The 13,564-nt window shown below is 31.7% G+C and overlaps 1 protein-coding gene across 2 annotated transcripts; it reads left to right on the forward strand.

The window, feature by feature from the left end:
• The first annotated feature begins 8,314 nt into the window (after positions 1-8,314).
• Positions 8,315-13,145, forward strand: LOC132618807 (transcription factor bHLH123-like). 2 transcript variants are annotated; one of them, XM_060333815.1, is made up of 7 exons: positions 8,315-8,923; positions 9,451-10,105; positions 10,786-10,896; positions 11,159-11,224; positions 11,965-12,030; positions 12,283-12,327; positions 12,789-13,145. In XM_060333815.1, the coding sequence occupies exons 1-7, from the start codon at positions 8,541-8,543 to the stop codon at positions 12,939-12,941; spliced, it is 1,479 nt and encodes a 492-aa protein (XP_060189798.1). In that variant the 5' UTR covers positions 8,315-8,540; the 3' UTR covers positions 12,942-13,145. The 2 variants fall into 2 exon arrangements, with proteins under 2 accessions (XP_060189798.1, XP_060189797.1); XM_060333814.1 differs by having other exon boundaries at positions 8,317-8,923; positions 9,448-10,105.
• The last annotated feature ends 419 nt before the right edge of the window (positions 13,146-13,564 follow it).

Consider the following 13,564-nt stretch of genomic DNA (forward strand, 5'->3'; position numbering starts at 1 on the left):
CTGATAGTTGGGGTGAGATAGAAGAGTCAATGGTTAAACTCTTAGACAAAAGCCAACACTATATGTATATTTTTGTTTCTGCTTTCAGAAAAATCTCAATTTGGCTATTTGGATATATTTTAGTACTATTATTGCTTGATAAAAAAAGAAGCTCTCAGACAACCTTCAATGGAAAGCTATTGAATTCTCTTTTGCTGAAAGTTTGGACAAAAATCTAAGTCAGTTCATGCATTACATTATCACTAAGAGACCGAAAATTATGAAACAACCTACAATTGTAGAATTCTTACATCAAACTTTAAATATTAAAACTTTTAATTAACTTCAAATGCATGTGTTCTTTAGATTATAATCTGTTATCGGTATGGTACAACTACTTATGAATTTATGAGTAATTTATTATTCTTTTTAATTTTTAATTAATGAAATATGAAAATCAATTAAGATTTTAAAATTAACAAGCATTTCTTTTCATTTATAACATAAAAGATACATAAAAATAGTTTTTTGCGTATTTTCTTTTTTATAATATAAATGAGATCTGAACATGAAATGTCAGTATACATACATAACATCACCTCATTATAGCAGCCACAAAATTCTCCGACAAACGCCACCATTATAGAGAGGTTTGACTGTACATGAAAATAAATCTAAAGGTGACCACATATAGTTGAAGTGTACATGGTCTAATTTACTACTCAATTGATTCTTTGATCATGAGTTCGGTGTAAATATATTGAGGATTTGGCTCGATTCCTACTATACGTATATAAAAGGTAAAATAATTACAAAAAGAAAAAGGGACATAGACATGACGACCTTCTATTTATACAAAACGGTATCACAAATACTCTTCAGAAGTTCATGGAAGAGCTATCGTTATACATCTCGATGACGAACAAAATCCATTAACTTACAAAAAATTTATTTTATCATACTTAATTCCTATGTTGGGCAATTGCCATTTATCAATTAGTTGAAATGAAACTTTTGCCTATTGAGAATGAGTTCTGTGAATTTAACTATATTTATTGTTTTGGTTCAAATTATATACATGTAAATTAATACAGAAAAGAACGTTTACATATAATAAGATCCCAATAGTTTTGACCACGCGATTTTAAATTTTGAATTCATCATTCAATGTGTATTTTTTCTTGACAACTTAACATGCGGACCTAATTAATCAGTAGAGAAAAAGGGCAGTTAGCTGAATGAAGTATTCGCGTCACACAGTTTTTAGAGGAACAAATCTTAAAAGATATAATGTAGGCAATTTATACTAATACGGACATTAATGACTGACTTCATATCCAAATCCGTAACATAGATCATGTTAATATAACTTTTTTGTTGGTCCAAAGCTCTTATTCAATTAAATAATAATAGAGAAAGAGTACTTCAAATTGCTTTCCTTTGGTAAAGGATGTGACTACCTCCACTTGGACCCCCCATGTTCTAAAAGATTTCTTTGTTCGATCTTTCTTCTTCTTCTTTTAAAAGAATTTAAAGGTCGCTCTTACTTATTCACCCTGACAAATACCTCTGCTTTTTCCTTAGTTAATTAGGGGTCGTTTGGTGAACGGTATAAGATGGTATATTCCATATTATCTTTAACTTTGGGATTATTTTATTTCATCTCTCAAATGAAACAAATTATTTCAGAATTATAATTTCAAAATTATAATCCAAGATAATTTAGTCCGCGTATCAAATGATCCTTTTAAGATTTATGAGGATGGGGATTGAAGAGAGACCATCACTTCATGTTGTCGACCTACTAGTATATACATATAATATCTCACTGGCCTTTCCACTTGATTTGTCTTTTTTCACACCTCATATTGGCGTCACCACATACATCACCATTCTCTCTTTGTTCCATAGTGCAACTACAACTATTTATTCCCTTCATGTGCCTTGTATTGAAGTTCTTATTTCACCATTCTATAAAAAACTAAATAAAATTGATCTCCTAGCTACAAGGCCTTTCCTTCTTCCTTCATTCACCACTTAGGTGAATGATGAAATTGCAATCACTAATAATTTTGCGATTCCAATTTTAATTTCGTGGCTGCAACTTTCATATTATTCGTGTAGGTAATTATTTCTTTTGGGTATGTTTATCTAGGATACCTAAGTACTGTGATAAGTAGCTCCAAAAATAATGATGGTTTTAGTAAATACTGCGGATTCTACATAACTTCCGACAGCCGATTTATAAAGGAACTATAGTCATGATATCCAAAAACAAATGATGGTATTAATAGATCCATTACTATCATGATTTACTGTACCCCATTTGCTTCATAATATACTGTTGGAATTTAAAAATTAAAAAGTGAAATGCCATTTTAACTCTTAGGTACACCTTTATTTTATAATTTTTATAAAATTAGCTTATTATTTAATGAGCTTAAGTTTTGTACTACACCGTGAGTATAAACAAAATTTTACACTATTAGGTCATCCAAAAGATATCTACATGGGTAAGTCTCCCTAAATTGTGAAATGAAATCTTGAAAGTAATATATTTTACATGCAATAACAGGTAAAGATGATCTGAAGATATAAAAATTATTTACGCTAATGATATTTTGTTATCTAAACTCTTATTTAATTAAGCTTCTTTCACATTTATGACTTATCCATCCAAAGAACACGAATTGTAAATATCTTTTTCATGAGACATTCTATTACTCTGTCCACCTAGTTATATCTGTTGATAAAGTTGCCTCTTCACCGGAACACCAATAAAATAAGACAAAAACTAAGAATCATTACCTTCATCGATTTGCTATAAATGTCTATGATTAGTAATGACACCTCTCAATATCTTAATTTCACACTACACAAGCCACGTTTAAAAGTTTATCAAATTGATATTGTAAGATAGTATGGTCATGATTTTAGAATTTTAATTTACCCGAAAGAAATTAAAGAACCTAGTATGCTCCAAAGTGATTAATTATGATTCCACCCATGCCCTAAATAGAATGCGATTATTGTGTTTTAAAGTAAACTTGGTCGTTTTAATTTATGAACCAAAGTAATTATTACAATAATAATTAAACATCATTCAATTATGTGGCTGCAGGACACCTGCCCAGTAATATCGTATATATAGCTAAATACATTGAAGGTCATTGTACTTATAAACACGCGTGGTACGTACGTAACAAATAGCAAATCTTTTAAATTTAACACATCCTTATGATTAAATATTCTAATAATCTGTTTTTTGTTTTTGGCTAATTTATACCACTAGACCGTATGTCTAGCGGTCTTTTATTAGTAATAATAAAAATAAAACATTCTTAATAAGGATAAGTGCAAACAAGGAGAGTTAAGCATTACCTTATAATAATCGGACATGATCATTGATACAAAAATAAAAGGAAAGACAAGAAATAACAAGGAATAAACAAGAAATAGACAAGAAATAAAGATAGGATAGATTGACACAATTGAATAAGACTAAAAGACAACCCTAACCATAAAAGATTAGGACCTTCAATTAGATTATCCAAAAACACCAAACTTTTAAGGAGACCAAAAGGGATTGATTTCCCAATTAACCACCTTCTCAACAATTCAAAACAACCAAAAGATTAGCAAGCTCTCAAACACTCAATTCTAGAGTTTTACACGTTTTCAATATCTCATCAAAATAATCTAAGTCTTCCATGAAGAAGAAGAGAACTATTTATACTATGCTAGAAAGTAAAAGATAGAAAAATGACATAAACACCCTCAATGAAACAAGCGCCTTGTTTGACTATTTTTCTTTCTTCAAAATCTTGAAATCTCCTTTGCAAGAATAGCCAACTCTTCCTCTTTTAGCCATTGTGATGACTTTCCATTTCCTCTTCTTTTCCTCAAACAATCTTCATCAACAAATGGACTTGGGATTCAAGATGCTCATCAAAAGTATACTCAAGAACCTCTCGCTTCCTAAATAGACCTTGCAAGTGTTGTAGCTCCCGGGCATGGCTCCTTGTGAATGGCCTTGAGGCAAATGGGCTTGCATCAATCATTGTCTAAGCAGACTTGAAGCTGATTAATTAACTATCTAAACTGACACTTAATGATTTTAAAGTTTCATGAGAAGCAAGCAAAAGATGCGTATCAACTAAACTATAGTCTATAGGTCGGTCACTAAAAAAAGGGATTTAATAATAACATTGTATCTAATATGTATGCATGTATTTGGCAAAATGAAAAAGAAACTAAATATAAGTAGGGTTGTAACTCGTGTAAGACTGCGTTGCGTGATGATACGAAGGACTTTTATTATTTATTTATTTAGGAGGCATTTGGTGAAATCCAAATTCAAAAACAAGATAAGTGATGAATGAAATGATTACAAGAAGAATGTTTTGGGTCGCTCTCAGGCTCTGACTCTTAGGTCACCAGCGAGGACCCCATTGTATCTGCACGCGTGCCAGCTGCGTGGACCCACCGTTGACTTGCTAACTTAACAAAAGGAAGAGTCAATATACGTAAAATACTGCAGGTAATATCGGTTCACATTTACTTTGTCACGCTCTTCGATCGTTAATTTGATTAGTCTTTAGAATTAAATTGAATTTAATTAAATTAATATTTTAAATTTAATATAAAAATTAAATGATAAAAATTATATAAAAAATATTATAAGTTGTCATCCTTCTCGTATTAATATTGATGAAAAAAACACATATTAAAATATTTATCAAAATCCATATAGTTTGACTCTCCAGAAGGAAACGTGGCAAGTAAAAATTGAACGGATAGAGTCCATAGTACCAATTACTCAGTGAGTGGCGCTAGAACGGTAACCGGTCTTCCTCCACCACTGGCCACCGGAGCCCCCCCCCCCCCCCCCCCCCCCTAAACCCATTGCTACCTTCACCTCACGAAACTTAATTAATTTTTCCGTTTTTCTGAATGATTGGAGTAGTATTTTAGTTCTTATGATCTGGCCACACCCATATTGCAACATACCAGAAATATATTCTTCTTTTCCCCTTTTATGATTATGCCTTTTAGGTACATTAGCCCCATATGTAAAGCAGATAATAAGATTGGGATAGATAACACATCAGATATATAGATAATTTGACCTAGCCTAATTATCCAAAAGTGTCGTAAACCACATTCTCAGTTGGTGGCAATATCTATTATTAACAAACCTGTTTACCCCTTAAAAAGATAATAATTGAATTTGTATGTGGTTTAAAGGATATGCGACTTGATTCGTTTATAGGGCAGAAGAATAAGAAGGTAAGAGATAGCTTCAATTAAGATTGCAACGGATGGCACGGCCTGAGGCTCAATCACTTCGAACCAATTCGCGAGAATTCTATTGACTTTTTGATGCTTACAGAACTTTGAGAATTAGGGTTTAATGAAATTGCGTAAAAGAAAGTAAAATATAAGATGCCCCTCCTATGAGGATTTACCCCCCTATTTATAGTAGAAGTATTCGTATTTGACATGGTAACTAAATCAATCATGGGTAGAGATCCCCTGAATTTCGAGTTTGACAGCTGCACGACGCATCGTGCGGAGAGAAAATCGCAATGGGCCGGTCTTCTCGGACCTTCATCAGCTGAAACGTAACTCTTCGGACTCTGCTGGGTCCGAATGACCGAGTCTGAACCGCTCCTCCCCGGCTAGTCGAGCTCAACTGATCTACTGCTCCTCGTTCTTGGCCCGAACCTTCAGGCGTTGGGTCAAGAACCTTGACCCCGGTTTTTTCCGTATACAGAACCTCTTGTTTTACGTTTGAAACTAATAGATAAACAAACAAACTGAGAAAGATCGGTATTCAACGCGAGTTATCTCATCACGTCAAACTAGTGCTGCATCGTCTTCCTCTTCCTTCTTCTTGTTTGAATTGTTGGAGATCAGATCATCTACCATACATTATAGGTAGGTTCACGTGAACTCAATGACCTTTGTTTGAGCTTTAGTATATGTATTACGAAATTTATTAAATATTTGACTGTAAATTCAATTGTTATTATATATTCACTTGAGATTGTTATAGAAATTCATAAATTTTAAATCTTAAATCTGTTTATGGGGATGGGGTGTTCTCATTTTGGGTCCGGATGTACTAATCCTTTCGAAGATAAATTTGAGACATGGCTACTCATAGAACAAACTGTTGTGGGTTGATGTGTCATCATCGTAATTATTTAATTTGAACTAGAAAAAGGGACATGATTATACCTGGCAAGTAGACCATATATCTTCTTGGACACTCCATTTACATTTACGTTTAAAAAGGATTGTACCTTTTTGAAAACACAATAAGCTAATCTATCAATTTTGTGATATTGATGATGGCAATCGGAAAGATACAAATGACTCTCTAACATGTTTAGTTTTGATGAGGTTGATGAATGCCATTATAATTAAGGATCGATGATGAGCAGTCATTAAATACGCCGCACATATTGGAGAAATATTTAACTCTAAATAGTATTCCCTCCGGATCAAAATAGTTCACTTAATCATTTGCACACCCCTTAAGAAACTACATACTCCAAGAAAAAAAATATGTGAGTTGACTAAACTACCCCTAATTAAATAGGCATGGAGATTTGATCACATAACACTCAACAGGGACAAATCTGAAAAAATAAGGCTAATTGTTTCTTCATTTAATAAGTGAACACTTCTTTTGAACTAAAAAAAAGAAGGCTAAATGAACATTTTTTTTATTATTTGGAGGGAGTAATCCTCAAAGATTATCGGAATGGATAGAATTTTTTTCCTTTAACTATAAGTTTTGAATTTGAGCTCCTATAAAGTAAACATATTGTGGTAGAAAGTATTTCTCCTTTTAATAGATCGTGCACAGTATATATAAATTCGAACTAATCGGTGGCCTATAATAAGGATACAACACCAAATGAAAAAACTCTAAATAGTACGTAGATGATGACAAGATTCACCTACCAAAGCTTCCAAAAGCTAACTAGAATAACATTCTCCAGCCAAGGAGGGCACATAAGAGCCTAAGTGTTCTTTCTTAATTACTCATGTGATGTTATTTTCTTTTTAAAATGTTCCAAAAATAATGATTTTTTTCTCAATTTAAAAGCAAATTTAATTTAAACCTTTACCACTATATTCTTAATGATATATATATATATATATATATATCACACACACACACACACATATATATATATAAGAGCCTAAGTGTTCTTTCTTAATTATTCATGTGATGTTATTTTATTTTTAAAATGTTCCAAAAATAATGATTTCTTTCTCAATTTAAAAGCAAATTTAATTTAAACCTTTACCACTATATATATCTGTGTGTGTGATATATATATATATATCACACACATATTAAGATTACAAATATTATAGCATATTTAAGATTACAAATTTCAAAAAAATATATATTTATTTATAACATTTATATTTAATTAAATAAGATCACGTAAAATGAAACTAAGGGAGTACTATATTTTACTATTTACTAATAAATGGTCTCAACTCTCATGTTTTCAACTACCTTTAGCATTCAGGAGCTGCTTCTAGTACATAGTTTAGATGATGGCTTTTGTGAACTAAAATTTGTGGCAAAGGATATTTGATGACATTGACTTCCACTACTAACCCAAAAATGAAAAAAAGAAAAAAACTTAGTCCTTTTCTAGAACCATGGTAGCTTTATTAATTTATCCCCCTTTTGTTTTGCAGCAAAAAAAAAAAAAAAAATTAGTCCACATCCACGCACGATCTATGTTTATAATCTCATATAGTTCTTAAAAAAAAAAAATCTGGTGTGGCTTAATCAGAGAATATAATGGTAGAGTTCTAGTTTAATTGCAGTTCTTGAGCTTTATGTAATTAATGATTTTTATAAATTATAAACATTAGCCAAAGATTATAGTGGTGTGTGACGTGTAAACTTTTGTCTATTGCTATCAATGGTATATTGACTCGACAGTATGAAAAAGCTTATTTGGCATGGTGTTAGCTTTTGAAGCAAATACATAACCCTCAAATTGAAAATAATTTAAAGTCAAAAGATAAAGTGGGAGGAAAAAAATACATCAGTGCTGCTGACTATAAAAGATAATACTACTAAAATAAAAACATAAACTAATTCTACAAAGCTAAAACATACTAAAGTAATTAAATCTGTTTGTCTAAGCAGGAAATTAAATTTGATTTCTAAAAAGGTGTGTGACCCTTTCATTTGTCTAATCAGTCACCAAAAGTCAACCGATTATTTTGGTCATTTCTGAACTCTCATAAACTCCAACTTGAATAAGGGGTACTATAAATAGTGATATGCAGCGAAACGAAGTCATTTCATTTTTCTGCTTTCTTTTCTAAAAATAATAAGAGCCAAACAAACAAGCAATCGAGTAGAAGCAAAGCAAATTCCAGAATAAGAATCAAGCTCTATTCTACATTCAATTCAAGTGGTGATTGTAATTTATTAGTACCACAATTTGGAACACAAAAGATTTTCTCTCTTCTTTTCTTTTTTTCTTTTTTTTTTTCATTTTTCAAAAGTCGCCATGGCAGAAGAATTTCAGCTAGGCAGAGGAAACTGGTGGGAATCATCAACATCTTCATCAACAACAACATCATCGTCTAGGAATAAGTTTATTGAGAGTGGAATATCATTATGTACTACGCCTTCAGCATCCAGTACCACACTAGGTAGCATGGGAAGCAACTTTGTTTGGCCTACAGAAATTGAGGACATTAAGGCAAGATCCGATAATAGTTCTATGGTTTTTCCGGCTGATTCCCAAAGGAGTTACACCACTGAATCTTCCATAGGTGGTGGAGGCGGAGGCGGAGGCGTAGGACGAGGTGTTTTATCTGCTAATCATAATTTGCAAATGATGGGCTTAGGGTTATCACCTCAAGGACTTGATTGGAACCAACCTTTCTTGTAAGTAGTATTTTCTGCAGCGTTTATGCTTTTTCTAGTTGGTTTGAAGATGTAGAATTTATGTTTGAATTACCACTTAGCAGCGGGGTCAGGACCTGAGTATAGTTTGTCGGAAACATTCATGATCTAAATTTGATGTGTTCAATTTAATTTTTTTATTGCCGAACATCATAGTCTTCTCTGAAACTTATGAGTTCAGAATTTGATATTTATTGAAAGTTTAGTGATTTTTTGCATATTTATCTATATTGCATGTCCGACCAAGATTAAATAGATGTTCTACTAAGTGGTAGAGCTAGGGGGGCGATGAACCCCTTTGCAAGAAAATTATATTGTATATAAGGTCAAAATTATCTTTGACATATATATAATAGATATTGAATCCCCTTATTATTTCTTGGTGTGCTTACTTCTTTAATTTCGCATATCCTTAGTAAAAATTGGCTCCGTCGCTTATTCCAGTCATCTCATATGAAGATTCGACTTAGGTTTTTTATTCTATTTTCATTTTTTTTTTCCTGCAGCAGAGGTGAAAAATCTGGGAGTGGTTTTCGTTCTATACTTCAAGAAGGTTTGAGTTCAAATGCAAATTATCAGCAGGAAGGAACGTGTCATGAACAAGATCATAATTGGAGTACCACGCAAAAAATATATCATGGGAATTCTGATGATTCTTCAGTGAATGATTATAATAAACAAATTATGAACCGGGGCATTTCTTTAGATCATCAATCACAAGTATTTAGTGGTCACAATCTTGAAAATTCAGCAGCTTATGGAAGTCCTTCAAATATGTTACAAGGGCTATTAATTTCTGATAATAGTCAGCAGCAAGAATCCAATCATTTTACAAGTGCTAGTAGATCGTTATATTATAATCCTTCCTATAATAACCAATCAAATTGTGATGTCAATATTCCTCCAACATCAGTTGATGCAATGCCTACTTCTTCTTCTTCATCTTCTTCATGGTCTAAATTTCCTCAATTCCTCCGAACATCGGACCCTCCGAAACAGCAGTGGCCGCTGCCACAGCCGCCGCCTCACGGCCAATCATCGCATTTCTCCGGTGGCACTCCTTTCTGGAATGCCACGTCAGCTGCCGCGAACGATGTCCGATCAAGTTTCATCCCTTCTTTACATCCGCAACTTGCCAATCCAATGGTTGATGAGAAACCAAAGGTACGTAATGGAATAAGTTGTATTCCCTTTGTATCATTTTATGTGATGGTATTTAACTCAATACGAAATTTAAGAAGAAAGAATGATTTTTGTCATATATCCAAATTATTTTTAAAACTAATATAGTCTTAATCAAGACATGTGATGATATTTTTGTAGTTAGAAGGGCATGTTATCTTCTTTTCTTTTTTTTTGGATAAAAAAGGGCATGTTATCAAAAGTAGAGTAATAATATTAAAGTTATAGAGTTATTAAATATGGAGTTGTGTCATTTTATTTTATTTTATCCAGATTAAAATGTAAAGAGTATCATATAAAATGGAGCAGAGGAAGTATTCAATTCCAATTTACGTGACCTTATTTCTGGGCATGAAATTTAAGAAAAAAAATGAGAACCTCTAAAAGTTTGTGATCTAAAATGAGTTTAGATATTTGTATGATTATAAATTATTTCATTAAATATAAAAACTGAAAATGCTAAAAGTTAAATTGTTTCTAAATACAAAATATGATATTTTTTCATAAATAGATTTTAAAAAGAAAGTGTACCACGTAAATTAGTACATAGAAAGTAATAGTAACTACAATTCATTTTGTATGCTATGTGTGGATTTTGATTTTCTCCTTTTGGTAAATTCATACAAGCATTAGTACTAAAAGTGGTGCATTTCATGCAACAGCATACAGCAGAAGTTAGGAATATAAGCACAATAGCAAAGAAAGCTAACAGTACTGAAACATCAAATAAGAGACCGCGGAATGAAGCGCCATCTCCATTGCCAGCTTTTAAGGTATTTGCATAAGTTCACATGAATTTTTTAACGACAAAATGGGACTTTAGATTAATTATTTGTATATGCTAGTCTTTGTACTGACAACTTTTGTAGAGTTCCATTGAACTCAATGGTGCATCATGTAAGTTTTTTCTGGAAGAAATAAGATGCACATCTAATGATGGATGTAATTTTATTTTATTTTTTAAAAAAGATTAATTAGTTTTTTATTCGATCATATAGCCTTCGATGAGAATATGTTTTCTGATTCTTTTTTCAGGCGAGGAAAGAGAAAATGGGAGACAGAATCACTGCGCTTCAACAATTAGTCTCGCCTTTTGGAAAGGTAATTACAAAAACTGGACTAAATTTATTTACACTTTAACAGAAAGACTACTATCCGTTTGAGTTAACTGATTGAAAATTAGCCGACAAGCATTAGTATTGAAAACTATTTTTTGGTATTATATGATTTTACGAGTAAACAGTATGTAATAATTACTCTATGTGTTTAGATAAAAGTGTTAAAACCGATAATAAACAATTTTTGTGTTAGATAAAGAAAAGTATAGATAAGCAGTTTTAATACTATAAAATGACTACCATATCCGTAAAGTTATTTACAAAAGTAAATTAAAAAGTATCTGTTCAAGGAGATCTGTACAAGGAGAAGAATGAACAATGAAATGAAATGGAGAGGAGTTAGGAATTTAATTTTCAGAAGAATATTTTGAGAATAGAAAAAAATTTAGAGACAAAATATAAAAAGATTTATTCAAACTGTTTATAAATTGAAAAGTCATAAATTGAAAAGTCATAAGTTGGTTTAAAGTAAGAAGTTGGGGTGACCACCTTATAACTTTTAACTAATTTTGACTTATACATATTTGTGTATTGACCAAACACGTAGATAAATTAACAGGTATTTCTAAACTAATTTAATCAACTTATAAGACTTCTAAGCTTACTCAAACACCCTATTTATGACTATATGTGCTGTATATTGAGTGACTAGTCATTGACTTTTGAATTCACAAGAATTACACTTTCATACATTAAATTTCTGTTTGTTTTTTATTTCCCCAGACTGATACAGCTTCTGTGCTCTCCGAAGCGATCGAGTACATAAAGTTCCTCCATGAACAAGTTAATGTAAGTCTGTTAATCATTAGAGCCCTAATGTTTAATTGCTTTAATTGTTTATCCAATTGGTCTTTTCCTTTAATTTAGTGCAGGTTGGATCCGAGTTTTTTCAAAGAATTGATTAAAACCTTGAAACCACTAAAATTAATTAATTAATCCATAAGGAACAATTCAATGAAATTACGTTAAGAAAATACTACATTTATAGTGAATGACTTCTTACGCATTAATTTTTTATTTTTTTTTGGTTTCACATAACAGGTCTTAAGCACACCATACATGAAAAGTGGAGCTTCCATGCAGCAGGTAAAACTACTTTTATTTTTTCAGTGCAAATTAAAACAAAGACTATTAATGTTGTATATTTAACTTATAAATTTAACATGTATATACATTTGATATAAATAAATTTTACACTATCAACTTATTCAAAAAAGATTTCTATGTAATTCTTCATCAAAAGTTGATTTATAATCTTAAAAATAAGGCACGTATATCTGCTAACAACAGATAAAGATAACATACTAGTATACATATTTATTAGTGTAAATATTTTTTTTGTATTAACCGTGTACTTTAACCTGTTATAGCAGGCCTTATTTTCCAGGTCAATAACCTCATACCTTATGAATGGTGACCTATAATTATCTTTTGATAACCTAATAGTGTAAAAATTCCTCGACACAAGCTATGTGTTTAGAAGTTAAATTTGAATGTTTTTATACGTATTGCAAATAAAGAGTTCATTTTTTCTTCATATTGTGCAGAGTGGTGATAAATCAAATGTGAATCCAGAGGGAGGAAAGCAAGATCTTAGAAGTCGAGGATTATGTTTGGTCCCAGTTTCTAGCACCTTTCCTGTAACTCATGAAACCACAGTTGATTTTTGGACTCCTACCTTTGGAGGAACTTTCAGATAAATCAACAGGCCTAGACAACAAGCCAACAACAGATATATATTACACAAATTATTCCACTAGAAGTCATCCCTAATCGAATTTAAGTTATATACACTGTCAGTTTAATAGATCTTTACATCATTAGGTCATCTATATCTATTATAGCAGGTGAACTGTCTTATTTTCAAGATTGTAGATCTCACATTATAAGAAGACTTACCTGTACATATCTTTTATGTGACTTGATAGTATAAACAATTCTTTATATATACTGACAGTGTATATAACTTAAACTCAGACGAGTGGGGATGAAATGAGAAAGAGGACCAAAACAGTTTCTTTTTGGAGGGGCCACATAATTAAAAGTACTACTGGTAATATTCAGGTCCAGGCTGATGATGAAAAAATAAAGGGAATGCAAAAAGAGAACGAAAAAGAAGTGACCCTTACAAAGGAATTGAAGGACCAGCACAGGCAAAATGATGCAGCTTTGGCCAATATTTGGTACCACTGTATGCGACTAGGGAATGAGATGATAAAAAAAGATCTTTATTTTTGCCTTTTTTCATTATGCTAGTTAGTTTACAAAAAGGAATTTTGTTTGTAGCTGAATTTAGTTGAAATGAGGGATAAAAGAAGCTTTT

Source organism: Lycium barbarum, chromosome 11 (assembly GCF_019175385.1).
Source record: "Lycium barbarum isolate Lr01 chromosome 11, ASM1917538v2, whole genome shotgun sequence".
Taxonomy (NCBI): domain Eukaryota; kingdom Viridiplantae; phylum Streptophyta; class Magnoliopsida; order Solanales; family Solanaceae; genus Lycium; species Lycium barbarum.

Coding starts and splice junctions, on each gene's coding strand:
- LOC132618807 (XM_060333814.1), top strand. CDS start 8,541: ATGGCAGAAGAATTTCAGCTAGGCAGAGGAAACTGGTGGGAATCATCA. Junction 8,924..9,447: donor GATTGGAACCAACCTTTCTT/GTAAGTAGTATT, acceptor TTTTTCCTGCAG/CAGAGGTGAAAAATCTGGGA. Junction 10,897..11,158: donor CTCCATTGCCAGCTTTTAAG/GTATTTGCATAA, acceptor TTCTTTTTTCAG/GCGAGGAAAGAGAAAATGGG.